This window comes from Neopsephotus bourkii, unplaced genomic scaffold (assembly GCF_033783945.1).
Source record: "Neopsephotus bourkii isolate Nb327-2 ecotype Australia unplaced genomic scaffold, CSIRO-AGI_Nbou_v1 NB_1638, whole genome shotgun sequence".
In the NCBI taxonomy this organism is placed as follows: domain Eukaryota; kingdom Metazoa; phylum Chordata; class Aves; order Psittaciformes; family Psittacidae; genus Neopsephotus; species Neopsephotus bourkii.
Window position 1 is genome coordinate 2,289,757 of NW_026902113.1, and position 17,246 is coordinate 2,307,002.

The 17,246-nt window shown below is 37.3% G+C and overlaps 1 protein-coding gene across 2 annotated transcripts in view; it reads left to right on the forward strand.

The window, feature by feature from the left end:
• The window catches only part of ARHGAP42 (Rho GTPase activating protein 42), a 159,923-nt gene that overhangs the window by 91,211 nt on the left and 51,466 nt on the right, over nt 1–17,246 (forward strand). For both annotated transcript variants that reach the window (XM_061374435.1, XM_061374434.1), the window contains exons 5-6: nt 10,049–10,150; nt 14,583–14,693. In XM_061374435.1, the coding sequence (XP_061230419.1) occupies nt 10,049–10,150; nt 14,583–14,693 (213 nt within the window). The remainder of the gene's footprint in view (nt 1–10,048; nt 10,151–14,582; nt 14,694–17,246) is intronic.

Below are 17,246 nucleotides of genomic sequence, written 5' to 3' on the forward strand. Positions count from 1 at the left end.
CACACATATGGTGGACTTCCATTTTCCTTTCTAGACAGAAGATCATTTGACTGGGACACTTGGCTGTATCACCACAGGTTTCCCTTCATCCAGTATGTTGTTCAGTCTATGCAACAGGTTCTGCAGGGCCTGGAGAATATGCAGATTTGCACTTTCTCACTGTTCTAGCAATTTTGCTTTTGACAAAGTGAGGATGAAACAGCTCTATTCCAAAGTTTAGCTGGAAAGTGTCACTTCTGTACTGTAACAAAAGATGGAAATCATTACTTAAAGGTTTAATAGAGGAGCAACAGGAGCTCAGTCTTTCTGCTAAGTTACTCAGCTTCATTATTTCAGGATCTTTCAGTCTACAGTAGCCACCACAGAACAATGTATTCCTGTGGAGCTTGCCAACAAGGGGTGGTCTCGGACTGTTGTCTGGATGAGGAGATCATCCCTCCCTAAGAAGTAAACTGAGAAGTCTGGTTGAGCTGAACTGCACCAGTGAAGAGGCATAACTCTTCACCCCTAAGTGATAGTTTGTGTTCCTTTATCGGTGTTGTAAGAGGGACTCTGAAAATAGATGCTTTCAAAACACAACAGAATAACTTCTGACATTAACACCAGACTGTAAACAGCAAAACTTCCAGTTGTGTGTATTAATCTAAAAGCTTTCTCATAACAAGGCTCAAGTTCTTCCTCGGCTGAGCGTTGTGGTCCCTTTGCGATGACGTGTGAGATGATGTGGGACCATGTGCTGTGTGGAACGTGCTGCTGGCATGCTGAAATCTGCAGTGTTGGCTGATTGGTTGGCATAGGCAGGAGAGAGATTCCCAAGGAGTGTTTCTAAAAAGAAATGACTACTTGAGAAAAGAGATATTTTTATCTTCTGTTTTTAAAATAAAGCAGTGAGTATGTGACATTCTAGGCTAGTCTGTCAGAGTTGCTTTATTTGAATGACATTATGTTCTTTGCAGCTTTTTTGTACTTTCTTCAAGTACACGAAAAAAAGAATCAGAGAATCATAGAGCGGTTTGGGTTGGAAGGGACTTAGATCATCTAGATCCAAGAAGATAGTTGCTAACTGTGCAGATGAAGTGATCTCTTCATACCCATTGTACTTTACTGTCATACTGAGACATTTCTGAAATACACTTCATTTAGATTAGAGGGAATTAACATAGGAAAGGAGACATGGAGAGTCTGAAACAGCAGTGTGCCTCCCATAGGGAGGAAAGGGAGCCATTGCTGATGGGGGAAGTGGGATGCCAACAAGGCAGCTGCCGGGGAAATGGGTGATGGCCACTTAAGGAAATGGACAAAGCCAAGAAGTGAGGGCAGGAAAGGGACAGTGGTGGAGACCAAGGGAAGTTGCTGGCAAGTCTAATGTGTTTTTAAAAATTGGATGTTCTTTTCATAGTTGAGAAGTTCACTGCTCTGAATGTTAGAAAATGAAAGCAAGCCTTGCTGTCAAGTGCAGAGGTCATGCTACAAAGCTGTTGTGCCTGTAGCATCCCTGAACTGTATCTTTAGCATTTCTGTGCACTTACGTTACTAACTGTAGAGCCAAGTCGATCTTCTCTGTCCTTAGTATGAGAACTAGAGAATTAAGAAAAACAAACTTTTTTTCACTACTGGTGCAGCGCTGGATAACAGGTTGGTATGACTACTGAACTTGAAAAGCAACTTCAATCTGTCTAAACATGGGTGAAGCTGATAGATTTGTCCCTGCTTTGTCCAGGAGCTGACGTGGAAGGTGAGGCAAAAACTGGAGCTGCCCATTCCCCATGAGCAGAACCAGGGCACTTCAGGGTGACCCATTTGCTTTTCTTCTGCTAGCACAGTCCATGTGTGGCACTGAGTGCCTCAAAGAGTCAGTTACAACCCACCAGACCTATGCAATGGTGTTATGTTTGTTTTTTCCTGTACACCTTCTTTCCTTTCCACTTGCCCCACTTTGTCATCCGAAATGAACTGATTTTGTTACGTATGGAAATGAAGCAGAAACAATAAGAAGCATGGGGTTTTTTGTTTTACTTTTCCTTAATGAGCTTTAGGTAGCTCTGGAACTAGATAATGAAGAAACCACAATGCAACTGCGTTCTACTCATGTAGAGAAGGTCTCCTCTCCAGTCTCATTTTGGAAGCATCAATGCTAACAGGTTCCCATGAATAGTGTTGCCACCTCAGTGACTTCAGCATTTTGAATATTCTAAATCACAACGTGTTGTTGCTGATTGACTTTTGTTTTGAAGAACAGTATGCCCTGATTTGGCTTCTTTCCTTTTATGATGTAAGCAATGACTTAATATTGGGTTGTATCTTCTGTTGTCATTTACTTTCTACTCAGCATGTATAGCTTTATTGATTACTGACATACCTTTATTGTTTATTACATGAACAGTTTGTTCCATTTGATTTTTGATGAAGTATGTAGCTTAATTCGAGCTTCTTTCTTAATTCCTAAAGAGGAAGCGTAGCCTTAAATGATTTGAAAAAAGAAAGCCACAGCTTTTGTGCAGGAGCAGGAGACCTTCTTGCTGTTGATGTTTTAGCTGCAGAAAACTATCTTAAACCTGCTTCAGAGAAGAGTTTAAAAAGTTGTTTCTGCCATTCTAGTGAGCTGCTTAAAATTGTTTAAGCAATAACATGCTAAAGTCCTAAGATCTTCCAGAAAAAAATCCCTTCATATTTAGTGGACATTAAAACCAAAATAACTAGATTACGTGTGTAGACTTACCAGTCCTGCTGTTTGGTCAGGGATTTAACAGATTCCCAGACATCTAACAGCTACTCCTGGAATCGACAAATGCCAAATACACTCCAGACAACTCTACAGCTGAGTAGCAGGGATTCTCATGTGTCCTGCTTTGCGATCTGCCAGTACTGGCAGGTTTGAATGTCTTTTCACAGCAGTGCTGGGAACTTGTAAAATGTGTAATATTTTTCCATTTCAAGAGAGAAGTTTTGGAAAGAAACAAATGACATCCTCCAAACACATTTGTTTGTTTAATAGGAACTTCTTAATCTGAACAGGATTTTAGCTCTCATAGAAATAGTGAGGCTTTTTATTTATTTTTTTGCTTTCAGTCTCTAATGTTAAGTACCTTCTGTCTGCTCACATCTGATGGAATTACATAGGGAAATATTAGGAAACAGCTGTAGGATTCTCCTCTTCCAGGAAACACACTGGGAAGTACCTGATATCTGTCAAGGCATTAAGGAGGGAAAAGGGAATTTTCTTCAGAAGTTTATGAACTTGAAAGTAAATTATCTCTTGAAAGTATATTCAGTATTTTACACAGATGTGAATTCAATCCTAAACTTAAATTAGTTTCAGGTTGTTTAAAGTATGTTTTAGTTTTATGCATATCTTACCTTGTTTTAATTTACTTTTTAAACTGACAGTCTTTAATATCTATCTTCATAGCTTTAATGCTGCTAAACACTCTTGTATTCCTGGTTTATTGCCTTGTTACACTTCATAGTTGCAATATGTTCTTTTTATTATAATTATTTGTGTCTTACACCATACTCTTTTTCTGGATATTCATCGTTTGCATATGGTTGTTCTCTTTTAGTAAAGAAAGGTTTATAGTTGTTGAGACATTTAATTTTCTACATGATGTATTCAGCTTCAATTTGGAAGTATTTTCACTAGCAGTTATGAGTAACATAAGTCGTAATTTATGACTATATTATCCCTATTTTATATTGAGTGGCAATCATGTCTTTATAAACTACAAAATAACCTTGTTCTGCTCCATGTTATTTGCAGTACGTAATGCAGTATATTGCAGTACGTAAATGATACCCTGTAACTTCCTAGTTTTCTCATGGATTTGGAGAAACGTTATTGCCTCACAATACATTAATTTCTGATTGGGAGGAGTTTTATATTCTCTTTTCACTTTTCCTTTTGGAAGAGCTCTTTTGGCCTTACCTTGAACTATGAGCATTCACATAACAAATCAAACTCTCTACCAAAAAGAAATCCTCCCACCTCCAGACATCTATCAGAATGCAGTCTGTAGTTTCAAATGCCTATGATAATTTCAGTTTTATTAGAACAAAGCAAAAAATACCATTCTCCCAACACACCAACCAACTCCATGAGAATTCTAAGCAAAACCTCAGACAAAATAAAATAGAAGGTGAATTTATTTCTCTTCTCATCAGAAGAGATGTTGTGAGACTCTGAGGTCTCACATTTTCAGGAAATCATAGGATCTGAGCTCAAGTCAGGATTTCCAAGACTTAGTTTATTTTCTAGTCTACAGTTCTACTTTGTCCTGCTACTTCGTAAGAGATGCTTCCAAAATTTAAAACTCAAAACAAAATTCCCTTCGTAAAAATACATTTTGAATTTTTGTTTGGAAGGTAATGGAAAAGGTGACTTTGAAAAATATATTTTAAGTCTAAAATTCCAAGAAGGGACCATCTCCAGTGTGTTGTTATATCAACATTTTTGCACTTGTTGTCAAAGAGAAAGAAAGGGGATATGGGTTTATTGATCCTTGTGGAGTTCACCATTGACTTCATTTCTTCCACTGACAAATGCACCTAACTTGATGTATATTCAAGTCTTACTGTTGCATTTTTGTGCCAGTTTCTACAGTTTCTGCATCTCAGCTTCAATTGGGGAGAAAAATATGTACTAATTTTGGGTGTGTGGGGGGGAAATTATCACAGCTATGTTTCATAATGTTCACTTGTTTCTTAATGAAGGGATTCTTGTTGAATTTTTTTCTCCAGTTTTTTTGCAGTGTTTTCTATTTTCATTTCCTTTCTTGATCCTTTTAAGATCACCTCTTAGAAAACATGCTTGTTTTATGGTTGCACAAACATATTGTTATTGAAGATTAATCTGAACTAAATGCACAGGGTCTTTTGTTTAAAGGATTAGTGTGTTAAAGTTTAAATATGAATTCTGGGACAAAGAAAGACTAAAATTATTTTGCTTAGAGTCAGATATAAGATTGAGTTAAGATATGCTAATAGATAAGTATGATACCAAAAGTTATTGCAACTGAAAAAAAAATTGAAAGAAACAAGAAGGATGGCAAATCCTCTTTATGAAAAGTAAAGAGGAATAATTTATATAATAATTGTGAAGATACGTATAACAATTTTGACATAAAATACTGGACACAAAGTAGTGGCAAACTTAGATCACTAAAAAAAGAAATCTGATTTCTTGATGATCCCACTGGAAAAGAGAGGTCAGCTTCAAAATATAATACCCCTTTTTGCTTTACATCCAAATATACAGCTTGTGGTTAAAATTTATAGGAATTACATCAGTGATTCATTGCATGCCTGTGATTAGTTACAGCATGGAATCAAAATCTTTCTGAATTGGAAAAATATCACCTGACCCAACTGAGTCACCTTTTTAATAACTGATGTCTGATCTTTTCACAGATGTTGATGTAAAGCAAGAGGGATGGGAGAACATCTTTCGAGTTAAACTTCTAACTGGCACACTTTAATTAGTGGTATCCTGAGAAAGATTTGTTTCTGAAAAGATGATTTTCTCTTTTCGGAGATTTTCTGATCAGTTTTGAAATAAAACTGTAGAGGAAAATTAAGCAGGGAGAGCAAAGCCAGGAATTAAACCTGGATCTTGTGTTCTATGACTTGTCTCTGTCAAGAGGATACTGAAGGTAGTATGACTCCATTATGTGCTAGAAGCTGAGCATTTGGTTAAGGGCTTTCCTAATGGGATTGTTAGAAATTTGAAGTAGTTAAAACTGTAAATATTTTTTAACTGATTTAAGGTTTACTGACCTGGCACACCGAGGAATGGTTAAACTATAGAGAGACATTTATAGTGCTTAAGTCTGCAGAACATGGTCTATACAGAAGGTATTGATGTCTTATACATCACTGTAAAATACATCAAGGATTAGTATTTTGTAATTTTTTTCTATGTTTTGATGTTTTTATTGCACCCTCTTAATTATTTCATGTGTTTCTAGCAGATATTTTGACAGAAATGACTGATAAGTTTACAGGACAAAGAGAAAGGATAAGGATTACTTGCAAGAAGGAAGGAAGGAAGCTGAAGGCTGAAGGGAAGAAGAGACATAGTGCGCAGAGATCAGGAAGAGCATCTTCCTAATGGCCACGTACCTTATGCTTTTGTGCATGGCTGGTGGTGGCTGTTCTTGTAACAGTACAGCATGAGTTGTCTTAGCCAGCCACATCTCTCTTCTCCATGGGATGTAATCCAAGGTGGAATCTAGAGGCAGAAGCAATCCTCTGTCTCCTACATTGCGGGGAGATAGTTTTGCATGGAAACCTTTGTAAAGCTCTTGGCATGTGGAAAGTTCTCAGTCCTGTGGGCACAGACTGCTGGGACCATGATTCAGATGACTAATGTGGGCAGCAGCTGTGTATAAGAGAGCATTTTGAGTGTAGCAGAAGAAAAGGCTAAGGCTAGAATGAGGTAAGTCTGTGATTCCACTTAGGATGTGCCTGTATGCCTGTGAGTCACTGGCTAAGCGTGCAAGGTGAGAGTTATCTTGGCTTAAACTGAAGTGTTTTTTCTCTTCCAGAAAATGAATCATCTGCTTCTGAGTGTATCTTTATTTCTTATTTTTTATGAAGTAGCAGTTTTCAAAGGCTTTGGTACATTCAAATATGTGGGGTTTACTGGCATAGCAGAGGACCTTTCAAGTGAAGGTAACTCACTCACCTGTTGGGGCTAGTATTTTTTAGCCTTTTCCCAGAAATATGCCTGAGTGATCAGGACAGTACCAGAAAGACTGTCCTGCTGGCATTGCATCTGTATTCCCAGAGGTGTCATTGCATAGACGATAGCGCAGTCAAAATTGCAAGTAAACTTTCAGTCTACTTAAGTTTTTTCTTCTTACCTTGTCCACTTCTAGCTTTGAAGGGAGTAATTTTGTTGTGTTAAAGTGTGGAAAAGAGGATCTGCTGCCCCTGGAAACACTGCGCCTGGGCCTGAAGTTGTCCTGGTACTGAGGAAGCTCCAAACTGTTAGTTTTCTCTTTGACTTTACTAGTATAAAAACTGTGTAGGTAGTGGTTGAGCAGACCTGTTACATCAGAGACGCAGTCTGGAAGGAGGGTGGCAGTGCTGGCAGAAGACCAAGAGAGCCTTCAAATTCTGTGTGTCCTCATGGACAGTGCCATGGGGGTAGTTATGAAGCATCACGAGATACAAGATGGCTTGCAACCACAATTAGTTTATTTGATTTTTTTTCTTGCTCTTGGGGGAGTTGTATCTGTTCAGATAACATACTTTCTATGTTTTCCTTTATACCTATGAAGAGAATAGGTAATGAGATACATAATTCATATGTTTTGTTGTAGATGTTAGCAAAAATATAAGCAGCTGGATTTGGTGCATTGGGAGCCACATTAGATGTATAGATGGATCCCTCTTGGCATTGACATGCATTTGATGTGCTGAATCAAGAAGAGGAGCTACTTCAGACAGACAAGTCCCATTTTCACACCTTTCTCTGACTCTTACCAAGCAGCTTAGGCTTCAGACTCTTCAGCTCTTGTTAGTAAAGGTTATGTTAAAGTGAGCTCAGGTGGCTAACTAGACTTTGGATCATCCATCACCTGTGTGTCAGCTTGATTCTGAGACAAATAGTTCACAAGGCAGAAGGAATACCTACTGCTCATATCATGAATCTATTAGGGAAGGAATTGGTGCTGACTGGGCTGGGTGATTCCCACTGTGACACAGGTAATCCTGCATGAGTTTTGCCTGTGGCTCCATGTCTCATTCCTTTGGTCCAGCCTCTGATGAAGCAAAGGCCAGCATGTTGTCAAGCCCAGATCCGTAGTATGTGTCATCTGCACCCAGGCCTCACTGTCAAAGGCTATGGCAAGTTACCTTCTGAAGAAGATGGTCTCATGGGCAGAGTATCCACTACTGAACTCAACAGCTTGTGACTAAAGGCTTCAATATTGTGATCAGGCAGAATCCTCTCCTAACTTTGAGTTACATGGAGGCTGGGGTGGGGAAGTAATTTTCTGTTCTTTTTTCACTGCGATAGTTGAGTTTTTCTTGACTTGGGGATTTCCTCAAGGTGGTGGCTTTTTTACCAGTGTCACTTGGATTTTAAAATAATCTAGTTATTTCTTTTTAATTCAGCATCTTATCATCACTGTCTCAGAAGTAGTATGCGCCTATCTGCACCTTTTTATCTGTGGTGTGTGATCAACTGAACTGTATTTCTCTGTCTGACTGAAGGAGATGTTGAGATACTGAGGTGGTTCTTGCTCGGTCATAACGACCTGGCACTCGGATTATTCCTGATAGAACTGTGGCTGTGGAACCGACCTATGATTTCAGTCCCACAGAGGTTAATTTCTCAGCTGATCAGTCATTTGATGAGTCCCGCCTTCTCTCTCTTTCAATAATGTGTTTGGGAAAGATTTCAGAAGATAATTCATATAGCTTATTTTCCCTTGCTAGGCAAAATACAAGCTTCCTTTTTTTTTTTTGTTTGTTTTGACTTTTTTCTTCATATCTGCATAGCTGCAATTAAATATAGAAAGCATTGGGAATTTTTCTGTCTTGTTAATTAATTTTTGCTGGGCCAAGTGCCTTAATTTCCTTATGATGTCTTCTGAAGATATTTCTATTTTGAGGTAATGAGAACATTAAATTGTGCATATTTTTCATACTAAATATGTTTGAACTTTTTGCAGGATAGAAAGTATATGATGTGTTTTATAATTCAATATGATTACCATTGTGAACTTTAGTCACTGGAGCTAATCAGTAAGTGGTTTGTTGTTACAGCTGGTTGTTAGGTTTTCATTCGTGGCATGAAATTCTTCTTCATATTTCTTAATTCTCTGACTAACCTCACTTTCCCATGATATGGCAAAGAAAAACAGGGTGATGCTACAATGCAGGCTAGCTATTTGCTTTTGTATATAACAATTTCTAGGGGGAAAGGGGTCAGGAAAAGAATCACTACAGTTCTGAGGATGACCTGATGTTACTGTGTTATGTCCAGGAGTTGGATTTTCCACTATTAATAGCTTTTGAACATGTATAAGTAGGATTGGTTCATCTTGAGTTTTCTTTGTTTTCTCAAAATACTGAAGTTGTCAATCATTGCAGAGAATCCTTAGGACTTACCTAAGATAGTGAAAGTCACCGGCAGAGAGGTACTCTTAATTGGAGGATATATAACTTTATAATTTAAAATTCTATTTTTACCATTAATAATAATCTGATGGATATTTACTTTAATTTCTCATACTATTTCCTGAAATTGGCACTTCTTGAAAGATGGAGAAGCTTTTGAGAAAGCTGCCTTTTTCTTAAAGTTTGGATTTAAATTGCAGAATAACGGATTGAAAAGAATTTTGATGTATAAATTCTAAATTAGATAATGGAAAAACAGGTGTTTCTTAATTTACTCATAGCAGTAGCCTTTAAGTGAATCATCATGCGTTAAAGTAGTCTGATGGTAGAAACGTGAACATTGTCTGACTGTGATGGGAAAAACTTAAGAAGAGTGGGAAAGGAAAAAGGCAGGATAACTCCTTTAAATGAAAGAAGCTTAAATATTCAGACACATCAAAACATTATTGGAAACAGATTTTTGGACAAATTTCCTATTGCAACTATGTATGTGTTTTTCCATCATCCTCATATTTTAAGAGTGTGGGTGGAAAATAAGCATATTAGTCTTGAATGCAAAGGGTAGGCCTATATCATCATCAAATTTGTTATACTCATCTACCTCTTCCACAATATTTTTCCTCAGCAAAGACAGTGTGACAGGTAGGTACAGTTACAAAACTCGGGGAAGATTATTTTGCATTAAATGTCTGCTTAGCAAGATACCACCTACATAAAACCTCATGTGTATTTATTATGGGAAACTGTTTAATCTTGCATTTAATAATTGATTCAGTCCTCCTAGTATCTTCAGGCCTATTTCAGAATTAAACCCTAAAAACATTGGAACCAACAAAAGTAGCTTTTGTCACATATTCTTTCTTTTAATTTAGATTAGTTATGATATGTAGTCAAATATTTTATTTAGAAATGTGTTTTTTTTCAGGATGGGAAGAAGAAGTTTGACAAGGAAAGTGAGAAATATTATTCCATCCTAGAGAAGCACTTAAATTTATCAGCAAAGAAGAAAGAATCTCATTTGCAAGATGTAAGCAGTAAACATACTCTTACCCAGTTTCACGTTTGCATAGAGATCATGGTAGCAGACTGGTTCTCTTCAAGACTTGCTGTGTTTTTTTAATGTGAAATTGGGGTGGTTTCTTGTGGTCACACTTCTTGTGAATATAAATTCTTGTGTGGGATTAATATGACCTTAATAAGTCTTAAATATTTTAAGAAGGCAATGTACTACGTGTTCAACTTTGTGTATTTCAAGTACAGCTAATGTTTATTGGTCACAAAACCATAATTATATCACTACAATAAAAATGTGACTTTTATAAGGTATTTGCAGAATATTTGAAAGTCAGTTATTTTTGCTATTTAATTTATTACATTATGAAATGCTTTTGTTTCACATAGACTTTAATCTGGGAGACTGATCTGAGACAACCTTAATGATGCTTTTTTCTTCTTTTTCACCTTATTCTGAGTCTGCAGCATCATGCCCTGAAATGGTGTCCACAACTTCAGCTTTGAAGAGTCTGTATGACTAATTCTTTTCTGTTAAAAAAACAAACAATGAAGACTTGTAGTTTAACAGGAGGATTCCAGGGCTTTTTCAGTATGCTGGTAGAAATAATTATGATTTGCATTTGAGGCAAATTACAGTAAAACCAGCAATTTGATATCAATGACACTTTGGGATTTGTGCCAAAAGTAGTTAAAAATTACTTGATGAGACTATTCTTATCACAGTGGCTCTAAAATCATGGGGATTAATTTGCAGATTGAGTTCAGTTTTCACAGAAGATCACTCAGTCACAAATTGTAGGATTTCTTTTCATGTTTACCAATAATACCAGTATAATACCAATAATTACCAATAATACCAAAATTCCAATTAAATGAGGCTTAGCTATTAAAAATTTGCAATAATGTTTATAATCCTGAGTCGCCTATATAATAATTACTCTAGGTAAGACAATAGTTGTGTAGAATTGCTTAATTATTCCACTTGCATGTCAAAGTTTTATATACGTACAACTTTCACTTTTTCTGAATACCGTGTGTATTGCTGAGAAGCAGTTCTGTTAGAGACAGCACCAGCTCCTGGGAGGGGGGGGGGGGGGATGGGGGGAAAATTATCAAAATGTGGAAAAGTTAACTTAATCATCAATTAATGCTAGAATAGAAATGAAATAAAATATTTTACTCTGGACACATGAGGTTAATTGCAGACTAAAAACAGCAACTGAAGTGAAAAGTAACAACTGGGAATCTAATAAACTGTGGTAGAATAACAACGGATTTGGCTCAAGTTTATAAACTAATGGAAAACCAGAATAAATTTTTCCACTGTGTCCTTAAATGACGTCTCTGGATTTAAAAATGTTGTAACTGAGGCTGAAGTTTTTTGCCTTTCTGAATGCCCTGCTTATAAAGCACTTAGGGCATAACTTGTCATTTCTGTCTTCTATGGTTTTGTGCAGCTGTAGGTGTGTTGAATCAGTGATATGGACACACCATAAATAGAATGTATCAGCAGATCAGTACCAAAAATGTTAACTGGGTATCTTTTGGCCTGTATCTGTACCAGAAATAAAAGGAAAGCCAAGCACCAGTTCCGTGCCTGAAATCCAAGTGATTGATGTTAACTCACATATAGAGTGATTCCAGTGAGCTCCATTTGTAGCCTGTGTGGCCAGGACAGAGTTCCTGGAGCAGTCCACAGCAGAGCCAGGGCACGAGCAAAGAGCCACAGGGTGCTGGTGACTGGGGCTGCAAGGCTCAGTGCAAGTGAAGGGAAGTTCTCGCCTCAAGGCAACCCCATGCATTTAGTGAGATGGGATACCTTTTACTGACTGCTGCTGTCACTGAAAAATACTTTTTTTTAAGCCATTGTTCCTTTGAATGTTGAGGTTTCTTGGTACCTTATCTCATTATGTGGGTTAAAGAGCACTGTGATGAGCAAGGAGTAGTTCTTGTACCCTTTTGGGCTATTTTACATATCTCACTTGAGTACAATTGAGAGCAGCTTAATTAGGCATCTAAAGTTTGATGGTCTGAACATATTCTATAGAGAGTTATTTGCATATATTCATTTAATTGGTGTGCGTTGGATATTTATGAGCCTGCAAGACTGCTTGTGCAGTTTATACAGATAACTAGACTTTTTTTTCCTATAACATCAAAAAGAAACTTCATAATACTGTCTTTTTAATGCCTACAGTATTCCACAGTGCAGCAGAAAATGGTCAGAATTGAGTGATACATAAAAGCTAATAATCTCCTGATTTTATTTCTCTGAAATCTGTTCCAGAACCAGGCCTAAATATAGAGCAAAGGCTTCATCTCCAAGCTTATGTGAAATTCCATATGCATTTTAGTCATATCCTACATTACTTACCTTAACTAGATATCATACAGAATTACAGCCATCAAATCTTTTTGGTTTTTTACATGCAGCTTGAAGTCATACAAAAATGTTAAAATCCTTCCAGCTTTTGAAACTTTAAAATCACTTTCAAAATGTTCAAATCTGAAACCTCAGAGTTCACACAAATTCGTAAGTTTCTATGGAAGAAGTATTTTGGAAATGGTGATTTAGTCCCTGTACACTAGTAACAATTATGGCATTAATGTAAGAACCCATCCATATTTGACATGGCACTTGGTTGTCATAAGTATCATTACAACTACAATCTGCTTAAATGCTGTTCAGAATAGGGTTGGATTTAATTAGGGGTTTAAATACTTTTTCTGAGTCAAAGACTGAAAGACCTCATTTCTACAACTAGATTCTATTATTTGCTTACAATTATATATGAAAGCTGAGGTCTGTCTCAAGTGCTTATTGACAGCACTTGTGTGAGTGAATAGCTATTCAGCTATGTAGCACTGGCTTTGATGTATTTTTTTGTGAAATAAGACTATTAAGAGAGTATCAAAGAAAACGGTAGCCAAATGCACCATAGGAATGGCACATGGCAGAGTTAATTCTGCAGTAAAGTGCTGGACTGTTGGACTTCTGAGTGCCTGATTTTTGCTTCATACTGTTAGTTTGTGAACTCCATTTCCTGATCAGGTTTTTATAAGCATGGGAAGGAAATGCTAGTACCGCATCATTTGAAGCATATCATTGAGGCCTATGCTTTGAAGCAGTGTTGGAGCACTGTGCTGGGGAAGTGAATCAATGTTGCTAAAGAGTCTGTGCAGCCAAATCATGGTAGTAGCATCTTGTTGACTAAAGAAGCAGTGTTAATTATATATGGTACTGTTGCAGGCCAAGTCCTGCCTGAAGGGAAACATCGACTTTTTGCATTTTTATTGTTGAAAATATGAAAACACTGGTCTATTTGCTGGTTTAGTGTTTGCTGTCAAGGGAAGACAGTATCTAGCTTTTCCAGTTTTCGTTTATTTGATTTTTATTTTTTTTTTAGTGCCAGAGTTGAACTAGAGAATATACGGAAATATACTGCTATATTTTAACTGGCAGATGTCAAAACTAACTGAACTGGTGTTACTCATGTTGTTGATACTTGATAGAATTTCTTTCTGACCTAAGACCAAAACCTAACTAATGCAGCCCAAAAGAGGTTTGCGTGAGAAAATGATTAGTTATGAAGGAAGATGAATTAAAATTAAATCTGCATCTCTTCCTTAAGCATTATCCACATACTATACTACCTGTCTATTAGGTTCTTCTCCTATGGCTTGTTTAAATTGAGGGTAAAAGTCTGTTACTCTTTATCAGTTGATAAGAGTTAATTCTTTAGCTATCTAGGCAGAAGATGCTGTTTTGTTAGTGGATCTTCATGTTGGTTGCTATTAGTCAGACACTTCCGACAAGTATTGCCTTGTGGTTCTGGCATTTGAAAATTAAAACATGAAAAATAATTGATTTATGAGGTTAAGGACTTAAATATGTTTATATTCCAAGAGCATGAGACTCATATTGTGAAACAATAAGTTTCAAGATGTCATTGTTAAAGACAGTCTATTTAAGAAAGAAAATATCTTTTGGGGAAAGTATTTGAAGCTTAGAAATACATATAATTTTAGTGCATGTGATAGTCAAACATTTCAGTCGAAATAATTATCTTTTTGTCCATCCTTAATTCCTATCCTCTCTTCTGTTTCTTTCTCTAAGCTTGCCATATACCAGGGAGAGATTTCCTGCTGCTGCCTTTCTATGTTTCCTCCTAGGGTATCCTAAAAAGTAGAATATTAAAGTGCAAAAATGAAGAGGACACCAAAAAGGCGTGCGGAAAAGGCATGAGACTAAAATGTGTGATGCTAGTTTCTTAAACTTATGTTTAGCTATTTTAAGTAGGTATTCTAATTTTCGCGAAGCAAACTGACCACCATGAAGCTTGTAAAGTAATCTTATGGAAGATCTGCTTGTTAATGACAAAATCTGTTTTTAAAGCAATCATGAGAGTAAATTAATGTTGTCTATGTTTCATTTTGTCTTTTAGGCAGATACACAGATTGACAGAGAACATCAAAACTTTTATGAAGCATCATTAGAATATGTTTTTAAAATTCAAGAAGTACAAGAGAAAAAGAAATTTGAATTTGTAGAACCTGTAAGTTTTATGGTTTATTTTCTTTAGAGTGTATGCATTTAAAGCTGAAAATTGAATTTGCTCCCTTTTTATCTTGTGATTGCAGGTTGTTCGTATATAGAGAGACATTAAGATCTTGGCTTGTATATAGACAGACATTAAGATATTGGCTTGGGTACTTTCCATGTTTATTAAAGGATTATATAAGAGCATCATATCTATTGTCAATTGAAATGTCTGACCACTTGGAGTGTGCATAACATTTTATTGCATCAACAGGTAATGTTGTGTCTGTACAACATATGGATGCTTCCTAATACCTTTGCTTCATGGCTAAAATTCTGAGCCAGCTTTTGGATTTAAATATTCCATGTAGACAGTGTACATATATGTTTTTCTGAGTTACACATGAAATAAAGTGAAATATCTTTTTTTTTTTTTTGTAGGATAGGTAAGTTTAGATTTTGTTGGTGGACTCATTGGTCTTTAGTTTACTTTGCACATGTATAAGCATACTTAACATGCATAAAAGAGTTCTGTTTCACCTCACACTAAACCGTGTCACCCAAGGCTCTGTCTAACTTGGCCTTGAAAACTGCAGAGATGGAGCATTCGCAACTTCCCTGGGCAACCCATGCCAGTGCCTCACCACCCTCACAGTAAAGAACTTCCTTGTATGCTATCTAAACTTCCCCTGTTTAAATTTTAACCCTTTACCCCTTGTCCTATTACTACAGAGTCCCTCCTCAGCATCCTTACAGGCCCCCTTCAGATACTGGAAGGCTACTATGAGGTCTCCACGCAGCCTTCTCTTCTCCAGGCTGAACAGCCCCAACTTTCTCAGCCTATCTTCATATGGGAGGTGCTCCAGTCCCCTGATCATCCTCATGGCCTCCTCTGGACTTGTTCCAAGAGTTCCATGTCCTTTTTATGTTGAGGACACCAGAACTGCACACAATACTCCAAGTGAGGTCTCAGGAGAGCAGAGTAGAGGGGCAGGATCACCTCCTTTGACCTGCTGGTCACGCTCCTTTTTATGCAGCCCAGGATATGGTTGGCTTTCTGGGCTGCAAGCACACACTGCTGGCTTATGTTAAGTTTCTCATTGACCAACACCCCCAAGTCTTTCTTTGCAGGGCTGTTCTGAATCTCTAGAATAGTTGTAGTATTACTACTTTTCATGTCATACAGGCCTAGATTGCCAGTTGTCCTTTTTATTTAGTACCTGTCGCCCTTGACAGAGAACTTCCAGTGTCATCTGCCCCTTCCCATTAACCATATTGAGCATAGCAGAGCATCAGTTGTGGAACAGAAACATGGCTGGTGTAACTTTTTCTCTCCCTCCACACCATCTCACCATCTTCCAGGTTCCTTGTAACTAACTGAAACAGCACTCATGACTGTGAAACAGGTTGAATTACATCTCTAACACCCAGTGTCACCAAGAAGAACATCTCAGATGTCTCCTATCCATGAGATGAAAATGGTGTTGTATAGCGAGTGTTTGACATTGATGCAAACTAATGAACCTGGATTCAGCAAGCAGTACTTACAGAAATCCTATCATTATGGCATACAGCTGCCAAATCTTAGAGACTAAAACTTTGCTCGGATTTCTAAATAAGAACATTTTTCTACCTGTCACAGTTTAATCCAGAGTGTGTGTCTCTGTCTACTTCTGTGAGACTCTCACATCCTGGAAAAATCTAGCAGTTCTGACCTAGCTCTGACCCTGGTATAGGAGATTTTATGCTCCTTTAAAGTAATAGAAACTTTCTAAATTTAGAAGGCTTTGTACATAGGGAAATACTACTGTGCAATTCCATATAGTTAAAATAGGGCATCTTTCATTCTATGTGCTACACAGAAAGGAAAAATTAATTTGATTTTATGTATATTATCTGGACACACTGAGCTTTATCCTTTTGATGAGGAGCTGTCCCCACATTGTCAGCCATCACAGCAGCAGCTATGAATTACTAAAATGAGGAAGCGATTTATCAATTCACCAGTTCTGATACTGGGCAAGCAAGCAGGGGAGGTTACTGGTAGACTCAGTCTTGTGGGCCTGGGTGTTCTTGTCACCAGGTGTACACATCCAGTGCATAAAATTTACTTTTGAGTGGGTCAGTTGGCATCCTGTGTCAGATCAGTAGGCATTTAGTCCAGTATGCTGTTTGTTACACACAGGTCAGTCCTTGGTGTTCCAGAGGAGGGTACGGGTTCTCTGGTGGCTGAGTATTGACAGCCCTTGCAGACAGTGTCTTCTGGCTCTAGATGGGATTTTTTTTATAAGCAGTCTGAATATAGATGGAGCTTGAATTATAACATCAGTTATAAAATTTTGAACCCTCAAAATTATTATTTTTTTGTTCCTAGCCTCTTGCATACAATGTGCTAGAATACAAGCATAAAGCAAAGAATGAGAGTAGGTTATGATACACATCAGCAATACCGTGAGAACAAAAGAGGAAAAAAAACCAAGAGTCTTCAAAATAAACTTTCTAAAAATGCAGAGTTCATGTAAGTGATGTTGGAAGTATGAGCATGTGCTCCTAGATGCAAGTAGATAAG